We start from the raw sequence: 15,692 nt of genomic DNA on the forward strand, positions 1-15,692 counted from the left end.
TAATCAAGATCCAACTGTAAAAGTATTTTATATAATTTTTATTTAATCAATACTTTTGTTGACATTAGCATTTGTCACAATTTTACCCAAGATAAAAAAAATCCAGCCCTGTATAAGTATTTAATATATTTACCACAGAAAATAATAGACTAATTTGTACCTGAAAAAAATACATATCTGTTACAGTATCACACCTAATTCTGATGGAAATCCTTCTATAATATAGACCTGATCCACCATAACAGAGCGAAACAAAGTAAGGAGACACAAAAATCATTAAATGCAAAGCATATTTTAGTTTAGTAATTTTATTAAGCATTTACACAGAGAATTATTCTGGTATACAACTGAAGAAAATGTAGCCCTATTTATTATTACACAAGGAAACATTAACCAGATAGATGTTTACTCGTACAAAACACTAGATAATGCAAATAAGAAAGCTTATCAATCAGCAGTGTATAGGCGATACGCGGTGGATGAGGGTTGGAGGTCACTGGCGGGGACCGATGTTCCTCTGGGGTCCCGGCTGTGGGCCGGTCTGCTGCTGCTGTAACTGATGGCGCAGCTGCTGGGAATAAGGGTCTTCCAGAGACTTGACTGATACGGTGGTTTTCGGTCCCGTCTTCCATTCGATCCCACTGGTATCTACAACCGAGGCTTCAACAGAGACGACGTGAGTGCCCAGGATGGAGAAGTTGAGCAGGAACTGTGTGCTGAAGTAATCATTATGAGGCTCCACCTTCTGCTCAATCTCATTGGTCTTGGAATCAAGAGGAATCTAAACAAAAATTGCAAAAAGGACACAAATGAATCCTTCATTACTGCTGGAAAAATATCACTGGGTGATCAACAATGTGAGTAAAATGTTTTGGATTCTGGGTTGAACTGACCTTGAAGTCGGATCCTGGTTTTGTCTGTAAAGTAGAGCTGACTTTGAGGCAGACGGCCTGAATCTTGCGGAACATGCCTGGAGAGGAACCGTGCTGCACCACCCCCTCCACCTTTAAAGTCAGCTGCTGGTTGTTCTGTACTGGGATTGGCTCGTTTGGTGTACGAGGAGATGGAGAGAAAGCAAGCTGAAACAAACAACATTTAAAATGTTATATATATATATAAGTCGTGGCCAAAAGTTTTGGCAGTGACATAAATTGTGTTTTGCAAAGTTTTCTGCTTAAGTTGTTGTGGTGTTGTAATTGCTAAAAGCTTCATTGGCCAAAAAAAACAAAACAAATTTCACTGTTTTTTGATCCTGACACAAAATGACCAGCTAACATTAATTGACTAATCATATCAGCAGCACATGTGAAAGTGTGAATGAGTACTAGTCAGGTAAAATCACTAGCATACTAATTAGATTGTAAGAGCAGACTGAGACCATGTCCACATGTACACGGGTAAGTTTTTCTTTCTTCCGTTTAAAAAAAAAAATCTCCGTCCACATGAAAACGCAAACGCATGCTATGAAGCACTGTCAAGAGCATGCCAAACCAACAGGTGGCGATATAATCTCAACCGTAAAGCCATGTTGGCCAATCAGAAACCTGAAAAAGTTTCCAATAGGCGGAGATAACAGCACAGGCTTCAACATCACAAGTCAAAAACCAACCGGTTTCGCTGTCTACACGACAACACTGCAACCGGAGTTTTTGAAAATCTTCACCCTGGCAGGCGTTTTCAAAAATGTTCGGTTTCAGTAACCTGGTGCTGCGTTTGCGTGTGGACGAATGGCCAAACCGCGTAGAAAAAGCTGCGGTTTTAAAAATAACCGCGTTCGAGTTGACAGGGCCTGAAGGAGGGAAGAAGCTCTTCCAATCATTGGGTTCATGTTAGCAATGGTTACCTCCAAAGAAACACGTGCAGCCATCATTGCTTTGCATCAAAATGGATCATGCTAAACCATACTGCGTTCCTAGACATTGTTCGAATTAATTAAAAAAATGTTACCGGCCAACTGGCGAGTAACACGGTTTCATATACTCGCCAACGCTGATTTTTACACACATTTGAAGCTTGGCGAGTATTCATTTTAGGCCTTTTTTTCAAAAAAAAACAAAAAACAAAAAATAAAAAATTCCCAATTTTATTACTGTTAAAGTACCTATTTTCATTTTTTTTTTAAATAATTTATGTTTATTAATTAATATTTTCATTTATATATTTTTTTAGCATTATACAGAGTACTTACTTTAATGCTGGTGGACTGAAGCTTCTGGAAGAAATATCTCTGGAATGACAGTGGTACCTTCAAAATGGCTATGACAGCATCACACAGACAGCCAGTGTGCTTGAAACAGATAAAAAGACACATTTACAAAAAGCAAGAAACAGAAAAAAGAAAGTGAAAACATGCCTATAAAAAGTGAATCCAAACGGATTGCAGACAGGAACACTCTGCCAATGGAAACACTTCAACATTACCAGGTAAGAGACAGGAGGGTGCTTCCTGCTTAAGTTTTCCACTTCCTCCAGGACGTGATTGAACACAGCCAGCATTTTCAGTTCATACTCGCTCTCTGCCAGTACTGATCCGTGTGTGCCGAACTCCTGGAAACTGAACCAGAGAAACCGCATGGATGCCATTACAATGTGCCAATGAAATATTCAAACTAAAATCTATTAAATAATCATATTATGAGTCTTCGTGTTGGTGTTGTGTGTAATAATCTTCCAAATGTATTGTTGTAATCCCACATTGAATATTTGAAGCATATGTATTAAGTTATGGTTCACATTACTGATTCACGATTTAATCTAGAATGATTCATTCATCTGGTCAGTAAAACATATCAGAAAAAAGTTGGGAAAACTCTCATAGCTGCATGAGTGGTAAATGTTAAGAGTTGGATTATTCTTACCTGGCCGTTTGCGGATCAATTATTAAAGCCTCAATAACATAAGACACAAGCAAGCAGCTTTGCTGTTGCCTGAGAAAAGTTTTAAGGAAAGTACAGATTATCTCAGGATGACGTCTTCATTCAAATTCCATATTTAGTTTGAAACAACAGCTGAAAAAGTAAAAAGTGTTACTTTTGGAAAAGTATAAACCAAATAACTAATGTAAACAAATCTGTGACACTGACCATGCAAATTTATTTTGTAGAAAATTAGTCAAACTTTTTAAAAATTAGTTAGGGTTAGTATATATGTATTTTAAATTTAATATAATTAATAATGGAAATTATAATTTTAATAAAATTAAATTGCCAAAATTCCGATTTTTCTTATACGCTCATAGTATGCATTTATTTGACCACAAATGCAGTAAAAACAAGAATATTGTGAATTGTTAAATTTTTTAAAAACAAAAAAACATTTAAAAAATAAATAAATGTGTATATATACACACACACACAAAAACACTAAAAAAACGTAAATTATTTCAAACTTTTAACTGCTAATGTATATTATCATAATTCAATGAAAAGGTTTGTTAAATCAATACAAATGATTGTATAATATTAATACTACTTCATAATTCTAGAAAATTTATAAATTAAAATAGAAAAATATTATGCTCTGCAGCATTTTTGACAATGATTAGCAATAAGAACTTTTATAAAGAAAAAAAAAAAGTAAATATTTTTGCACACAGATTGTCCTCAAAGAAAAACAAAGGATACAGTTCAACATTACGGAGGGTGGCGTAGTCGGCATCAAACGAAGACTGATACAGGTCGGCATAGCGAGCTGCCAGACTTCTAAATTCATCCATGGATAACTTCATCTAAGTACATCCAACAAAACAAAAAAACACACACAATAAATATGCCATCCTCAAAAGAAAATTCTAGAAATAATTTAGACCACATAATGAGGCAAGTGCAGAAACATTAACACACAAAATATGCAGGAGATGTCTGTGTGTTTTGAGCACCTGTGATGAAATGCGGCCGCAGCGCTGCAGCTCGCTGCCTGAGGACAGAGCGATGGTTGTGGCGATGGCAGGAGGGGGGCTGGTCTTCAGACTGTTGCAGGTGCAGATGAGCTGGGACAGGGCCTGAAGAGTGTCTATACGCAGCTTCACAAACTCACACTGGAATGACAAAGGACTCAGCGGCGTACTGGCGGCCTGAAGGCGAAACAGGATTACAGTCAGTCACAAAAAAGTCTTCTGTGCTTCAATATGAATACAACAACAGAGGAACCAAAAAAAGCAGCCGGTAATAGACAGCATGCAAAAAAGCAAAAAGAGCATGACTGGCGAATCCTGACCGTGAGAGAAGCAATTCCCTTCTGGTAGGATTTGAGTGCTTCAGAAATGGCGCTCATGGCTGCGCTGTAGTCTCCATCTGAAAGGCCGCTGAGACACTGCTCCGCCTGAGAGAACTCCATCAGACTGTTCAGCCAGAAGTAGAAGTGCTCGGAGGCCACGCGGGTACGAAGGCTCTGGTACAACTCCCGAGAAAAATCATGGCAGCCCTGTGGACAAATTACAAATTGAGAGCATTGGAAAGGAGTTATTTTACATTGTATTCAGCTACTAGTGTAAGTACATAGACAAAACTGTCTGGGTAAATGTCACATACATACATTATTTATATATATATATATATATATATATACACACACACTGTATATAAACAGTTTTTGTAAGATTAACGGGAAAAAAAAATATATATACTGTATATGTGTGTGTGTAATACATTATACATCAAGTATAATATTAAAAAAAAAGTGAATTGAGGCTTGATTTCATTACAATAATGCAAAAATCAGAAGCCTACAATAACGTGAAAAAAATATTATCAAGTAGTACATAGTAAGTGCATCCTGAAATGCAAAAAAACAAACAAAAAAAAAAAATGTATGGTTCACTGTGGTTGACCAATTCAAAGTAATATGAGTTTGTTAAGCAAGATGAATTATAGTAATTATACAAATTACATAAACAATGGAATTACATAAATTAAACAAAAAAAAATTGTCTGTAAATGTTAAAATGAGAGATATGATATATGGGTAGGAAAAAAAAGAAAAGAAGGAAAAGTCCATTCACCTTTTTTTTTTCATCAAGATTTTAGGTTAATATAATTATTTGTAAAAGAAAATATTACAGGCTTTTCCTCATTTTAAAAAGCACCTTTTAACATTTTGGCAGTTCACAAGAGTCCAGTGTGGCAAACCAGTTTTTTTTTAGATATGTTTTTGGCATTTTAGCCTTTATTTAGATAGGACAGTGTAGTGACAGGAAGTGAAGTGGGAGAGAAAGAGAGAGATGGGGGGGCGGGATCAGGTCCATGAGTTGGGATTCGAACTCGGGACACCCGTAGCACAGCGGCACTATTTGACAGGCTATCAGTGCCGACGCAAACCAGTTTTAAAAGTACAAACATTCCATGTAGTCTATAAATGATTATGATCATAAAAACTCCATGTATACAAGACTAGAAAAAATTACAGAACTTTTAGATGTGCTGCATGTCACACTACAGAACGTTGTTGTTAAAGCTGGAACTCTCATTTAAAGACATGAAAGAACATAAAAGATTTTTTGAGAGTGTTTTGTCCATACATTGGAAGTCAATGGTAACCAAAACAGTCTGGTTATCAAAATTCTTAAAAATCTGTTCTTTTTTGGGTGATCTCTCTCTTTAACATTTATATCTGAACCCACTTTAGGCTCCTGATTTTTAAGGGACATCAGGCAATGGAGTCAGAAAGGTCTTCCTTCTCCCTCATAGCCCAGCTCACCATGCGGGAGGCCTGTCTGGCAATGCGGTACACGGTCCACCCATTGGCCACATTCTCCAACTGCTGCCTGATCACCGTCTTTACCTCGGCCGAGAGTGAAGCCTGACTGGCCACGAATAATACTGTTGCCAAGGAAACCTAAGAAAAGCAAAAAGACAAACTTTGACTGTTTTGGGAAAATGAGACTTAAACGGCTACGGTTGGACATCATTTCTGTATTTGCTTACCAGAAGCTCCTGCTGTTTCTCTGAGGTTCTGTGACTTGCCACCCTGAAGAGGTCCAGCAGGTCTCCCAGCATTCCCTCTGCCAGCACCGGCTGCTGTGTGGCAATAGCAGCCAGAGCCTGACACATGAGCACCCGCGCAGAGTCACACGCGCAGTGCAGCTGCGCCAGCAGGAGCTCCACAGAACTCTGACTGAGATGAGGACAGCTCTTCAACATCTTCACCAAAGAGGTGAGCACTGTCTGAGTTAAAAAAAAAAAGAGTTAACAATTCAAGACTAAAAAAAATGAAAACTCATCATGTCATCATATGACAAACAGTTGATGGTCCCCGCTGACTTCCATAGTATAAAAGAAAAAAAAATTCTATGGAAATAAATGGGGACCATCAACTTTTGCTTGGTTACTCACATACTTCAAAAGATCTCCTTTTAGGGTTCAACTAAAGAAAGAAACTCACTCATACAAGTTTGGAACAACTTGAGGGTGAGTAAATTATGACAATTTACATTTTTGGGCGAACTATCACTTTAAAAATGCTCAGCATAAACTGAAGTGAAGAAGCATGGTGGACTTGATGTACCTTTGTTTACACATGTCCACAAGAACGTAGGGTGTCTCACGTATCATTTTATGGTAAAAGTGTGCTCACAAGCAGACCCTTTGTTCCATTCACTGGTGCGGACTTCTAAAGTCTAAAGTTATGTTTACATTAGATTAAAAAGTTCAGCTGTCTATTTTCAATAGTGTAGCAATGAATGAAGCACAGCTCAAATAGAGTTCACTTTCAAACCAAACTGCTTTCTGTTTGTCAACGTTGAAATGACTGAATGACATTCTTTCTTTGTATATCACAATATCTTACCTCAGAAAACAAAGTGGAACCTACTTACTTCTGTGAAATAACCAGTACTCTTTACTTTACAACTGGCAAAAATTTGAGTGAGTACCAGCTGTCCCACTTTAAGGTGAATTCATATTTTCATTCGGCCCGCCTGTCATCTTTTTCGCATTGGTCTGGACAGACAAATTGCGTACCAAAAACGGACTACATATTTGTGACGAATATTTGTGCAAAAAAGCCTTAAAGGTGCAATCACATTTTCCACTGCTCAACAAAATTTGACATTTCAATAGGAATTTGCTCGATTGGTCATTTTGCGAAAATGTCACGAAGAAGTATCCTTAAGTGTCCGGTTCTACGCCTGAATAAGTTGCAGCATGAATCTGGCTCAGTGAGTCTACTGAAACATGGACTCAGACCATCGCAAGGGCTGAAGGAGCCAGCTGGGTCAAGTCACATATACGTAGGGCTGGGTATCGTTCAAAAATGTTCGATATCGATACCTTGACTTCGATACCGGTTCCTGAACGATACTTTTTTTCGATACCAATTTTATGAAATCAATTTTAACAAGATTACATTATTTAAAAAAAAAAAAAAAAACTTTGGTTTTATTTTTCAGCTTGTTGATGCTTTTACAAACTCAAAGACTCATCTCATGGGCCACTGCACAAAAGGAACAACATTTATTTTCCACTGATTTACTGATGCGCATTAGTAGCTTCCAACGCTGTCTGCCTGTGCTCTCTCTTCCATGATCGCTGACTCAGAATCAGAGGTAATAACATATTTAATTTCAGCAACATTACATGGCCAAACACACATTAGACGGCAATCGGAAGTTATTACAAACACTCGAAGGTGGTTTAAAGTGAGTTTTGAGTAAAAGCGAAATATAAATCTTATTTATTGTCTTATGTAGCATGATGCTGCAGTTTGCATGAATGGTTTCATAACACGCGCTTTCGGTCGTGTAGTATGAACGGACATCTGCATATGATCGGAACTCCACGCAGCTCCCGCGCTACTCTCCATTGGAAATTAATGACCGAATGACCGGTCTGTCGCTTGTCGGAGATAGTAGAAAGCTGGCTTGAAACGCAGTGGAAACGCCAGTATGACAAGGATCGTTTTCATTTTAAAACATAAACGCACCAGTGTAAATGTAGCCTTACATCTAAGGGGGCTAGGACGCAGTTACACTACAGCCTCACGTGTGCGCCACATCTCTGAGTGTAACCAGTGTAAACTAGTAGGTGTGTTCGACTTGACACGGCTTGACTGTGCAGACCGAACGGTGTATTACAGTACCACGAGGGTTAAAGAGAGCAGACTGCTCCATGCGCTTTCGAATCGCTCTCGCGGATGTCAAACACCGATCGATCTTCGCCGCACCTCTTCTAGTCAAACACACCGGCTAGTGCTGCAGGCTTATTGGCTCACTGACACTGATGAGATTAACCCTTTAGGTGTCGAAATTTGGTACCGAACGACGAGACATTTTTCGATACTCGATGGTATCGAGGCATTTCGGTCGGTGCCTAAAAAGTATTGAACTCGATACCCAGCCCTACATATACGAAGCTCTGTAAACCTCGAATAACACTCACTTTAAGTGTGTCCTGCGCAGTCTTACTGTCATCTTGACTGCAGAGCAGAATGAGAGACTCCATCCCCATCACTGTTTCTTGTTCCAGCTGGATGACTTCTGAAATTAGGTTGTCATTTAAATGTTCTCTATTTTTGACCTCCGTTGGGTCTATACAACCCAAATTATATAAGCCTACACATCTTTGGTGAGGAGAAACCAACCTTTCTCTGGACAGGAAATGGCGATACTGGTCAACACTGTGATTCCATGGGCTGCCACTGCCAGGTTACTATGGTAACAGCACTCCTGTGCCAGCTTCACCAGGTCAGTGTGATGGGGCGCTGGAGACGCCTCACCTGCATCATCCAGAGAGATCAGGCAGTTAAACTCGCATGCGAAATGTAACAAGACCACATAAAAATAATCTGTATTCACTCGCATATATGCATTTTTAGTAGTCAACGTGACTTCATGATTTTGTACCTGTATTAGGGCTGAAGTACTGTTTAATAGCAATGGTACCGGATAGCGTGGAGAGGACAGACAGCATTCCCAGCTTGAGACTGTTGTACGGGGTGCTGAGAGCACATTCGCATAGCACCTACAAACACACAACTCGGAAATTACATACATTTGCAGTAGTAAGAAGTGAACCAGCTGTTTCACAAATATCCATGTCTGACCTGTATGTTCTTCCTGGTCCACAAATGAGGAGCTTTTTTAGCCAAGAGCTTGAGATCCTGAATGGCGAGTCTTTTCACTGCTTTTCTGGGATCCTCCTTCAAGTACTGGAGAAGCAGATGGATCTACAAGACAAAAATGAAAACAATAATACAACATACAATTGCACAAAAGGCTGCAAACGAACAGCGCACATCTGAAGTGTCTCTGAAGGAAATAATGCATTATTTATCGGCTTTAAGATATCGGCAACATTTTCTTATCGGGCCGATACCGATAACAGAAAAAATGAGCATTTATCGGCCGATACCGATATGGTGGCCGATATATCGTGCATCCCTAATTTCGACAATATATTAAAATTATAACTATGGTTACAAAGTTGTTACCAGTTATCTATGCCAGCAGTCCTTCAATTTTTTTATATTTTCTAAATGTTTTGTATTTCCACCCTTTTTAACAGCAACTAATATATAATATAGTAAGAGTTATAATTCCTCACTCTTAAAAGAGCTACTTCCCAGACCTTTTACCATTTCTGATGATATGTTCAGTTCATTTACTCAAAATAAATAAATTAATGAATAAATAACAATTAAAAATAAATAAATAAATAAATACAATTATCTGGGTGGTATATTGTTGATAAATTATATTGTTTAATATATTTATCGTATCCATTATTCTGTCCAGGCTTGTTCATACTAAGAATGACAACTATAAAGATAACTACAACAATAACCATATTAGCATCCACACCAGTGCACAAAAACATTCTGTCTATCAGTACAGCTGTCATAGTGTACACTTACTTGGAGTGTGATGAGAAACTAGCAGCAGCAAAAATAGCCGCCTCTACTTCAACATTATCATGAGAGTCCAGACTTTGCCGGATGCTGTGATGGGCATTTTTTCTCTCTGGAATAATGGAGGCTAAGCTTCCCAACATCCTGCCAAAATGCACAAAAACATATATGCTGACAATGTGTATGATCACATTATTATTCCTGAGCATATTCTAGTGTGGTCTTTGACATAATAATTGAAAACATCATCTAAATAAAATATTAGTAAGAAGCTGAAAAGAAACGTATGACCAGGGCCGTTTCTAGGCATAGGCGAGCTAGGCGGTCGCCACCAGCTGAAGGGGCGCCAATGAGCGCACGTACTGGCACTTTTAGCAGGGTTGTGATAAAGAGTGGCACGGTCACCCTGAAATATGACTTCCGCCCCCACTGGATCCCCCAACATTATTGGGCTAGAGTACTGTCAATCTGACGATGCCTGTATGCCACTAGATCAGAGCGCTGTCAATTGCTGCCTGATTGTTGCATGCAAAGTTTGCATTTGGAGCGCTCAACAACGCCGTTAGATCAAGGGGCTCTGTCAGTGCTTTGGCAAGGTAACACATTTTTTTTGCCATGCAATAAAGCTAAGTTCAAAGGCCAATTTAAAATATTGGTACAGTAAATAAAGTGCACAAAATCAGTATTTTGTTTAGGCAGTATTTGTGGCAGATTTGTCCAAAAGGCGTGCGTTTTTTTGCGCCAATGCATTGTTAAAGGATCAGCATGTCATGTAATATTCCCATATAAACTTTAACATCCAATTAAAAAATATTTGAAGAGAAAAATTCGCTAATTCACGAAATCAATACATCCTTTATTAGACCGCTTTGTCGAGTTAAATGCATCCTTACGGAGGTGTCGAAATGCTGAATCAATTCATTCACTTCCAACAGCGCTTAATGGGAGCAGCGTCATAGAGGGCAGAGCGTCACGTTATTTAAAGGGGACGTTAACGCGTTAACGAGTAGCAAATGATTAAGTAGCTGCATTGGTTACTTTTATGCCACTGATAAAGCTTTTACATGTAGTTTGGGGTAACAAAGGGGTTTTATAGGTTTGACTGAAATAATAACGCAATAACTGACACTTTAAATCAATTTTTCAAGAAACAACAAAAAAATTGTTACAGATGTTTTGTTTGGATTTTTCACTTTTGAGAAGCAAAACGAAAACGGTTACATTTTTTTGCGACCCAATTATTTTTCTTGCAAAATGTTTTATTCACAAATGCAAGATTATGAAAGTTACCTCACTTTCAAGAAGATATTAAGATCTATATTAAATCCTAGTCTACCTCCTGTAACAAAAAAGCAACTAAAACTTTGAATGTATGCTCACTTTTTATTTTTGGTATTTTTGTATAATTTTTATGTTTTGTAGGGAAGATTGTTACGTTTATTGTTATGTGAGCTGTTTAATTTTTCCCCCCCGTTTATTTATTTATTTTTAATGTAATTGTTTTTTGTTGTTGTTCTCTCTCTCTCTCTCTCTCTCCTGAATTTTAATTGCTGTATTGTTTAGCCATCCTTGAACCCCTGGCTCTTTTCCTTGGCATATGTTTTTCTTCTTCTTCTTCTTCTTCTTCTTCTTCACTTTTGTATTCCCCAAGCAAGTGTTTAATAAAAAAATAAAAATAAAAAAGGTATACTGTTAAAGCTGCCTTCCCGGGCCACAGAGTGCCTCTAGTGTTACGCTGCCTGCATAGTTTCCATAGAAGCAGCTGTAAACCGGCAGCCATTCCACTCTCTGCGGCTCAACACTTCCGGTATTCTGACGTATTGACCAATCAGAACAGCGAACGGCCATCTCGCGCGGAATTCGTCTTCGCCGCTTTTTCGTTGTTCGCGGGAAACTGGCCACTTCTGAGTGAAACCGCTATCCAGCAGGAGCTATGACTCTTTTTCACCGTGTTGTTGATCGGGGAGCTATAAAAAGAAGATGGAATGGTGAGTAGAATTAAGATATGTTGATGGAAAGCTATGTTATTGGACTTTTTTGTCACGCGAAGTCCTTTAATGAACAGGTCAGCGTCGGGACTATCCGCTGTCCTCTCTGCTGGACGGATACCAGTGCGCTCGAGGGGATGAACACAGTTCATACGGGGCCTCAGCTGCTGCTGTGCCGCCGTTTGGATGCACATTTTCCTCTGGTACTCATTTAAGTTCTAATGTACTCAGTAACCTAGAACCCCAAGACCGCGTAAAGCCGAATAAGTTACTTAGTGGTGTTTTATTTGTTGTTCAGGCCCTGGCCAACAGAACAGCCTTGCTGTTGCAAATGAAGAAGGGTTTGTGACCATCTTCAATACTGGAGAAAAACAGAGTTCTGTCCTGAAAGGTTGGTTCATGTTTACCTAGATTCAAGAGTGATTTTTGTAGGATGCTTATTGTTTTTGTGAAACTGATTCATGTGTGTTGAACTTGTTTTGCAGAGTGGCAGGCACACGATAATGCAGTTTTTGATATTGCCTGGGTTCCTGGTGCAAACAGCTTGGTGAGTTTTGCACAGTTCTTATATTTAGATATACCCTTATATATCATAGGTCTACAGACCTGCTCCTGGGGACCCCCCTGTCCTGCAAAGTTTGGCCTATGACTTTCCAAGTGGTCCTGGAGACCTTGATTAGTTGGTTCAGGTGTGTTTGATTAGGGTTGGAGTTCTGCAGGAAAGTGGGTGCCCAGGAGCAGGGCTGATATATTTTTATAAAAAAATGGAAATATTCATTTACAGGTAACAGCGTCTGGTGACCAAACGGCCCGTCTGTGGGATGTTGTTACTGGTGACCTGCTGGGAACATTTAAAGGACATCAGTGCAGCCTTAAATCTGTAGCTTTTTCCAAGCAAGAGAGAGGTAAGTCTACTGATCACATACGGCTTACAACTCTGATACTCTCTTAATGTGTGCAGTGTATATACTGTATATATTATGCATGAAATGTGTGAGTGGCTTACTATTGTTATGTGCGGTACACTGATACGCTGATAATGTGATGCACTCAATTTCTCCTTCCATTTCCCGTGTGACACATTAACAAGATCTAATCAATATTTTAAAAAGCACGTAGATTTACAGAAACTTGGAATAAAATTACAAAATAAATATTTGCGTGACTACTGAATTAAGACTGCAGTGTAATAAGATGCTACGTCAGTATAATTGAATTGATAAGTTGATATAAATATTAGATGAAACATGCGAACTGAAAAAAAAAAAACCCTTGAAAGAAGATTCAAATATTGATTTGACAACTAACTGAATAAGTCGAAGTACTAAAATTACTAATAATAAATAAATGAGGCTTAATAGAAGTATTACAGTATTTGTACAGTGTTTTTTTTATTAAATAAAATGTACTGGTGGCCTGTTTTTAAACTGTTTGTTCTGTCAATACAGCTGTTTTTAGCACTGGAGGCAGAGATGGGAACATAATGATTTGGGATACAAGATGCAGTAAAAGAGGTTCTTGATTATTCTTACCACCAAATCTTAAACGTATGGCCATCAAAATGATTTCTAAAACTCACTGAAATGTTTTCATCCATCACAGATGGCTTCTACAGGCAAGTCAAACAGATCACGGGTGCCCATATGAAACCTGAAAAATACACCCCTCAAATAAAGAAGAGACGTGGGATGGCGCCCCCTGTGGTGAGTCGAACATTTCATTGCGAGGAAACGTTCATTTGTTTGGACGATATATTGCGGCGTGGTACAGCCTTGATATATTGTAGGAATGCTCCTTGATTTAGCTTTTTCATTAAACAAAATAGAAACTATGGAAGTTCTTTTTTTGTTTTTATACTATTTCAGCGATTTTTTTCTCTCTTTTTAGGACTCCCAGCAGGGTGTGACAGTGGTTTTGTTCTGCGACGAGAGCAAACTCATCTCTTCAGGAGCAGTAGATGGGTGAGTGCATAATGGATTGATGTACAGATATCTTTTCTAAATAATATATGCTGTTACCACCAGTGTTGGGGGTAATATATTACAAGTAACGCAAGTTACGTAATCAGATTACTTTTTTCAAGTAACTAGTAAAGTAACGCATTACTTTTTAATTTACAAGAGAATATCCGAGTTACTTTTTCAAATAAGTAACGCAAGTTACTTTTTTTCTCCAATTTATTGACTGGCAGCGCTCCTGTCCCCATGTTGAGAGAAATCAGAAGAAGTTACTGTAGTCCTAAAATAAATATGAATAGGCATTAATGCATCTCCCTCACAAAAAAAAAAAACAGATTCAGTATTCCTCAAAATGAATACAAATAATGCAACTCAGAATATGACGCAAACCTGCAATAATTAAATGTTAAACAACACAAATATGCTTTATGTATTTAATCCCATTCTATTAACCAATGTCTTTGCTTCTGACCTTCGATGATCCAGTTCAAGCGTACTAATAAGCACAAATTACTCTAGACAAACATTTGTGTCTTTGTTTATTGCTGAAGTGTGTTGAAATGTCTTCTTCTGCATTCTACTGTACAGACGTAACTTTACTTTCCCTTCAGCCTGAGACTTATTCATTTAACTTTTGGTGTGAAAAGGCTTTTATATTTGCCAAAAATAGAACTTTTTTATTTTAAAAACAAAGCAAGCCCTGTCCAGATTTAAAAAGTAACGCAAAAGTAACGTAACGCATTACTTTCCATAAAAAGTAACGAAGTAACGTAATTAGTTAAATTTTTTATGGAGTAACGCAATATTGTAACGCATTACTCTTAAAAGTAACTTTCCCCAACACTGGTTACCACATTCTGTCACACTTGTCAACCTGATGATTGCTGATGTCCTAAGAGAAAGTTTTCCCATAACTCCTCATAGGATCATTAAAATGTGGGATTTGCGGAAGAACTACACTGCATACCACCCCAACCCCCTCCCTCTACAGGTCTATCCTTACCCAGGCTCCTGCACACGCAAACTAGGTGCACATCTCACGCACACCCTGTCGTTAGACCAATAGTAATGTGCATTAGTAATTAGTGTTAATTCTCACTGTGATGTTTTCCCCTGTAGGTTATTCTGGTCTGTCACTGGACTCCACTGGCTCCAGACTGTTCTCCAACTGCACAGATGACAATATCTACATGTTCAACATCAGCGGCTTGAAAACAACTCCAGGTAAATTGTAAATGTTTCTTTTTATTTTTGATAAAAATGCATTAATGTAATGTATAATATATATATTTTTGTTTTTTTTCTCCCTTTCTCTTTCACAGTTGCTGTTTTCAGTGGTCACAGTAACTCCTCATTTTATGTGAAGTCCAGTGTCAGCCCAGATGACCAGTTCCTGGCCAGTGGTTCGAGTGATCATCATGCTTATATATGGAAGGTAAGACTAACCTAGAAAACTAGAGATCTAACCTGTCTGAGAACATCTGTGGTCACTATCTGCATTCTTTGCTTTTGTTCCAGATTTCAGACCCAAAACGAGCTCCCATGATGCTTCAAGGCCATAGCCAGGAAGTCACATCAGTGGCCTGGTGCCCCACCGATTTCACTAAGGTTGGTACTTTTAAATGCAACAACAGCAAAAATCGTTAAAGTTGAAAATGGTCAAATCCATCACTCTCTTTACAGATCGCTTCCTGCTCTGATGACAACACTGTTAGGATCTGGCGATTGAACCGTAGACCAGATGGAGAAAATTCATTGAACCGAGATCCAGCCGTCGTAGGCTGGGCACTTCGTAAAATCCTGTCACCGACTAGAACACCCGGTAGGGCTCTCTTTTTGTCTTTTTTTTTTTTTTTTTTTTTTTTTAAGGGTATAACGGGTATGAAACTTTTTTTTTCAGATTCAG

General features: G+C 38.4%; 2 protein-coding genes across 2 annotated transcripts in view; one reads left to right on the top strand and one right to left on the bottom strand.

The window, feature by feature from the left end:
* Positions 1-334: 334 nt before the first annotated feature.
* ints7 (integrator complex subunit 7) lies at positions 335-9,983 on the bottom strand. The gene is made up of 15 exons (XM_016261227.1): positions 9,894-9,983; positions 9,037-9,159; positions 8,837-8,954; positions 8,575-8,709; positions 8,373-8,470; positions 5,922-6,161; positions 5,695-5,832; positions 4,216-4,422; positions 3,878-4,072; positions 3,624-3,727; positions 2,859-2,927; positions 2,422-2,554; positions 2,189-2,287; positions 894-1,079; positions 335-781 (listed from the first exon to the last, which is right to left on the bottom strand). Exons 1-15 carry the CDS (start codon positions 9,981-9,983, stop codon positions 494-496), a joined length of 2,223 nt encoding a protein of 740 aa, XP_016116713.1. The 3' UTR covers positions 335-493.
* Positions 9,984-11,694: 1,711 nt separating this feature from the next.
* Positions 11,695-15,692, top strand: part of LOC107574790 (denticleless protein homolog) — a 6,866-nt gene continuing 2,868 nt past the window's right edge. Inside the window, exons 1-13 of the mRNA XM_016261229.1 lie at positions 11,695-11,828; positions 11,906-12,031; positions 12,127-12,219; positions 12,314-12,375; positions 12,613-12,733; positions 13,277-13,342; positions 13,431-13,531; positions 13,716-13,789; positions 14,711-14,814; positions 14,906-15,010; positions 15,109-15,221; positions 15,305-15,394; positions 15,470-15,608. Coding sequence (XP_016116715.1) covers positions 11,774-11,828; positions 11,906-12,031; positions 12,127-12,219; positions 12,314-12,375; positions 12,613-12,733; positions 13,277-13,342; positions 13,431-13,531; positions 13,716-13,789; positions 14,711-14,814; positions 14,906-15,010; positions 15,109-15,221; positions 15,305-15,394; positions 15,470-15,608 — 1,249 coding nt within the window. The 5' untranslated portion in view covers positions 11,695-11,773. The remainder of the gene's footprint in view (positions 11,829-11,905; positions 12,032-12,126; positions 12,220-12,313; positions 12,376-12,612; positions 12,734-13,276; positions 13,343-13,430; positions 13,532-13,715; positions 13,790-14,710; positions 14,815-14,905; positions 15,011-15,108; positions 15,222-15,304; positions 15,395-15,469; positions 15,609-15,692) is intronic.

Source organism: Sinocyclocheilus grahami, unplaced genomic scaffold (assembly GCF_001515645.1).
Source record: "Sinocyclocheilus grahami isolate Dianchi unplaced genomic scaffold, SAMN03320097.WGS_v1.1 scaffold2339.1, whole genome shotgun sequence".
NCBI lineage: Eukaryota > Metazoa > Chordata > Actinopteri > Cypriniformes > Cyprinidae > Sinocyclocheilus > Sinocyclocheilus grahami.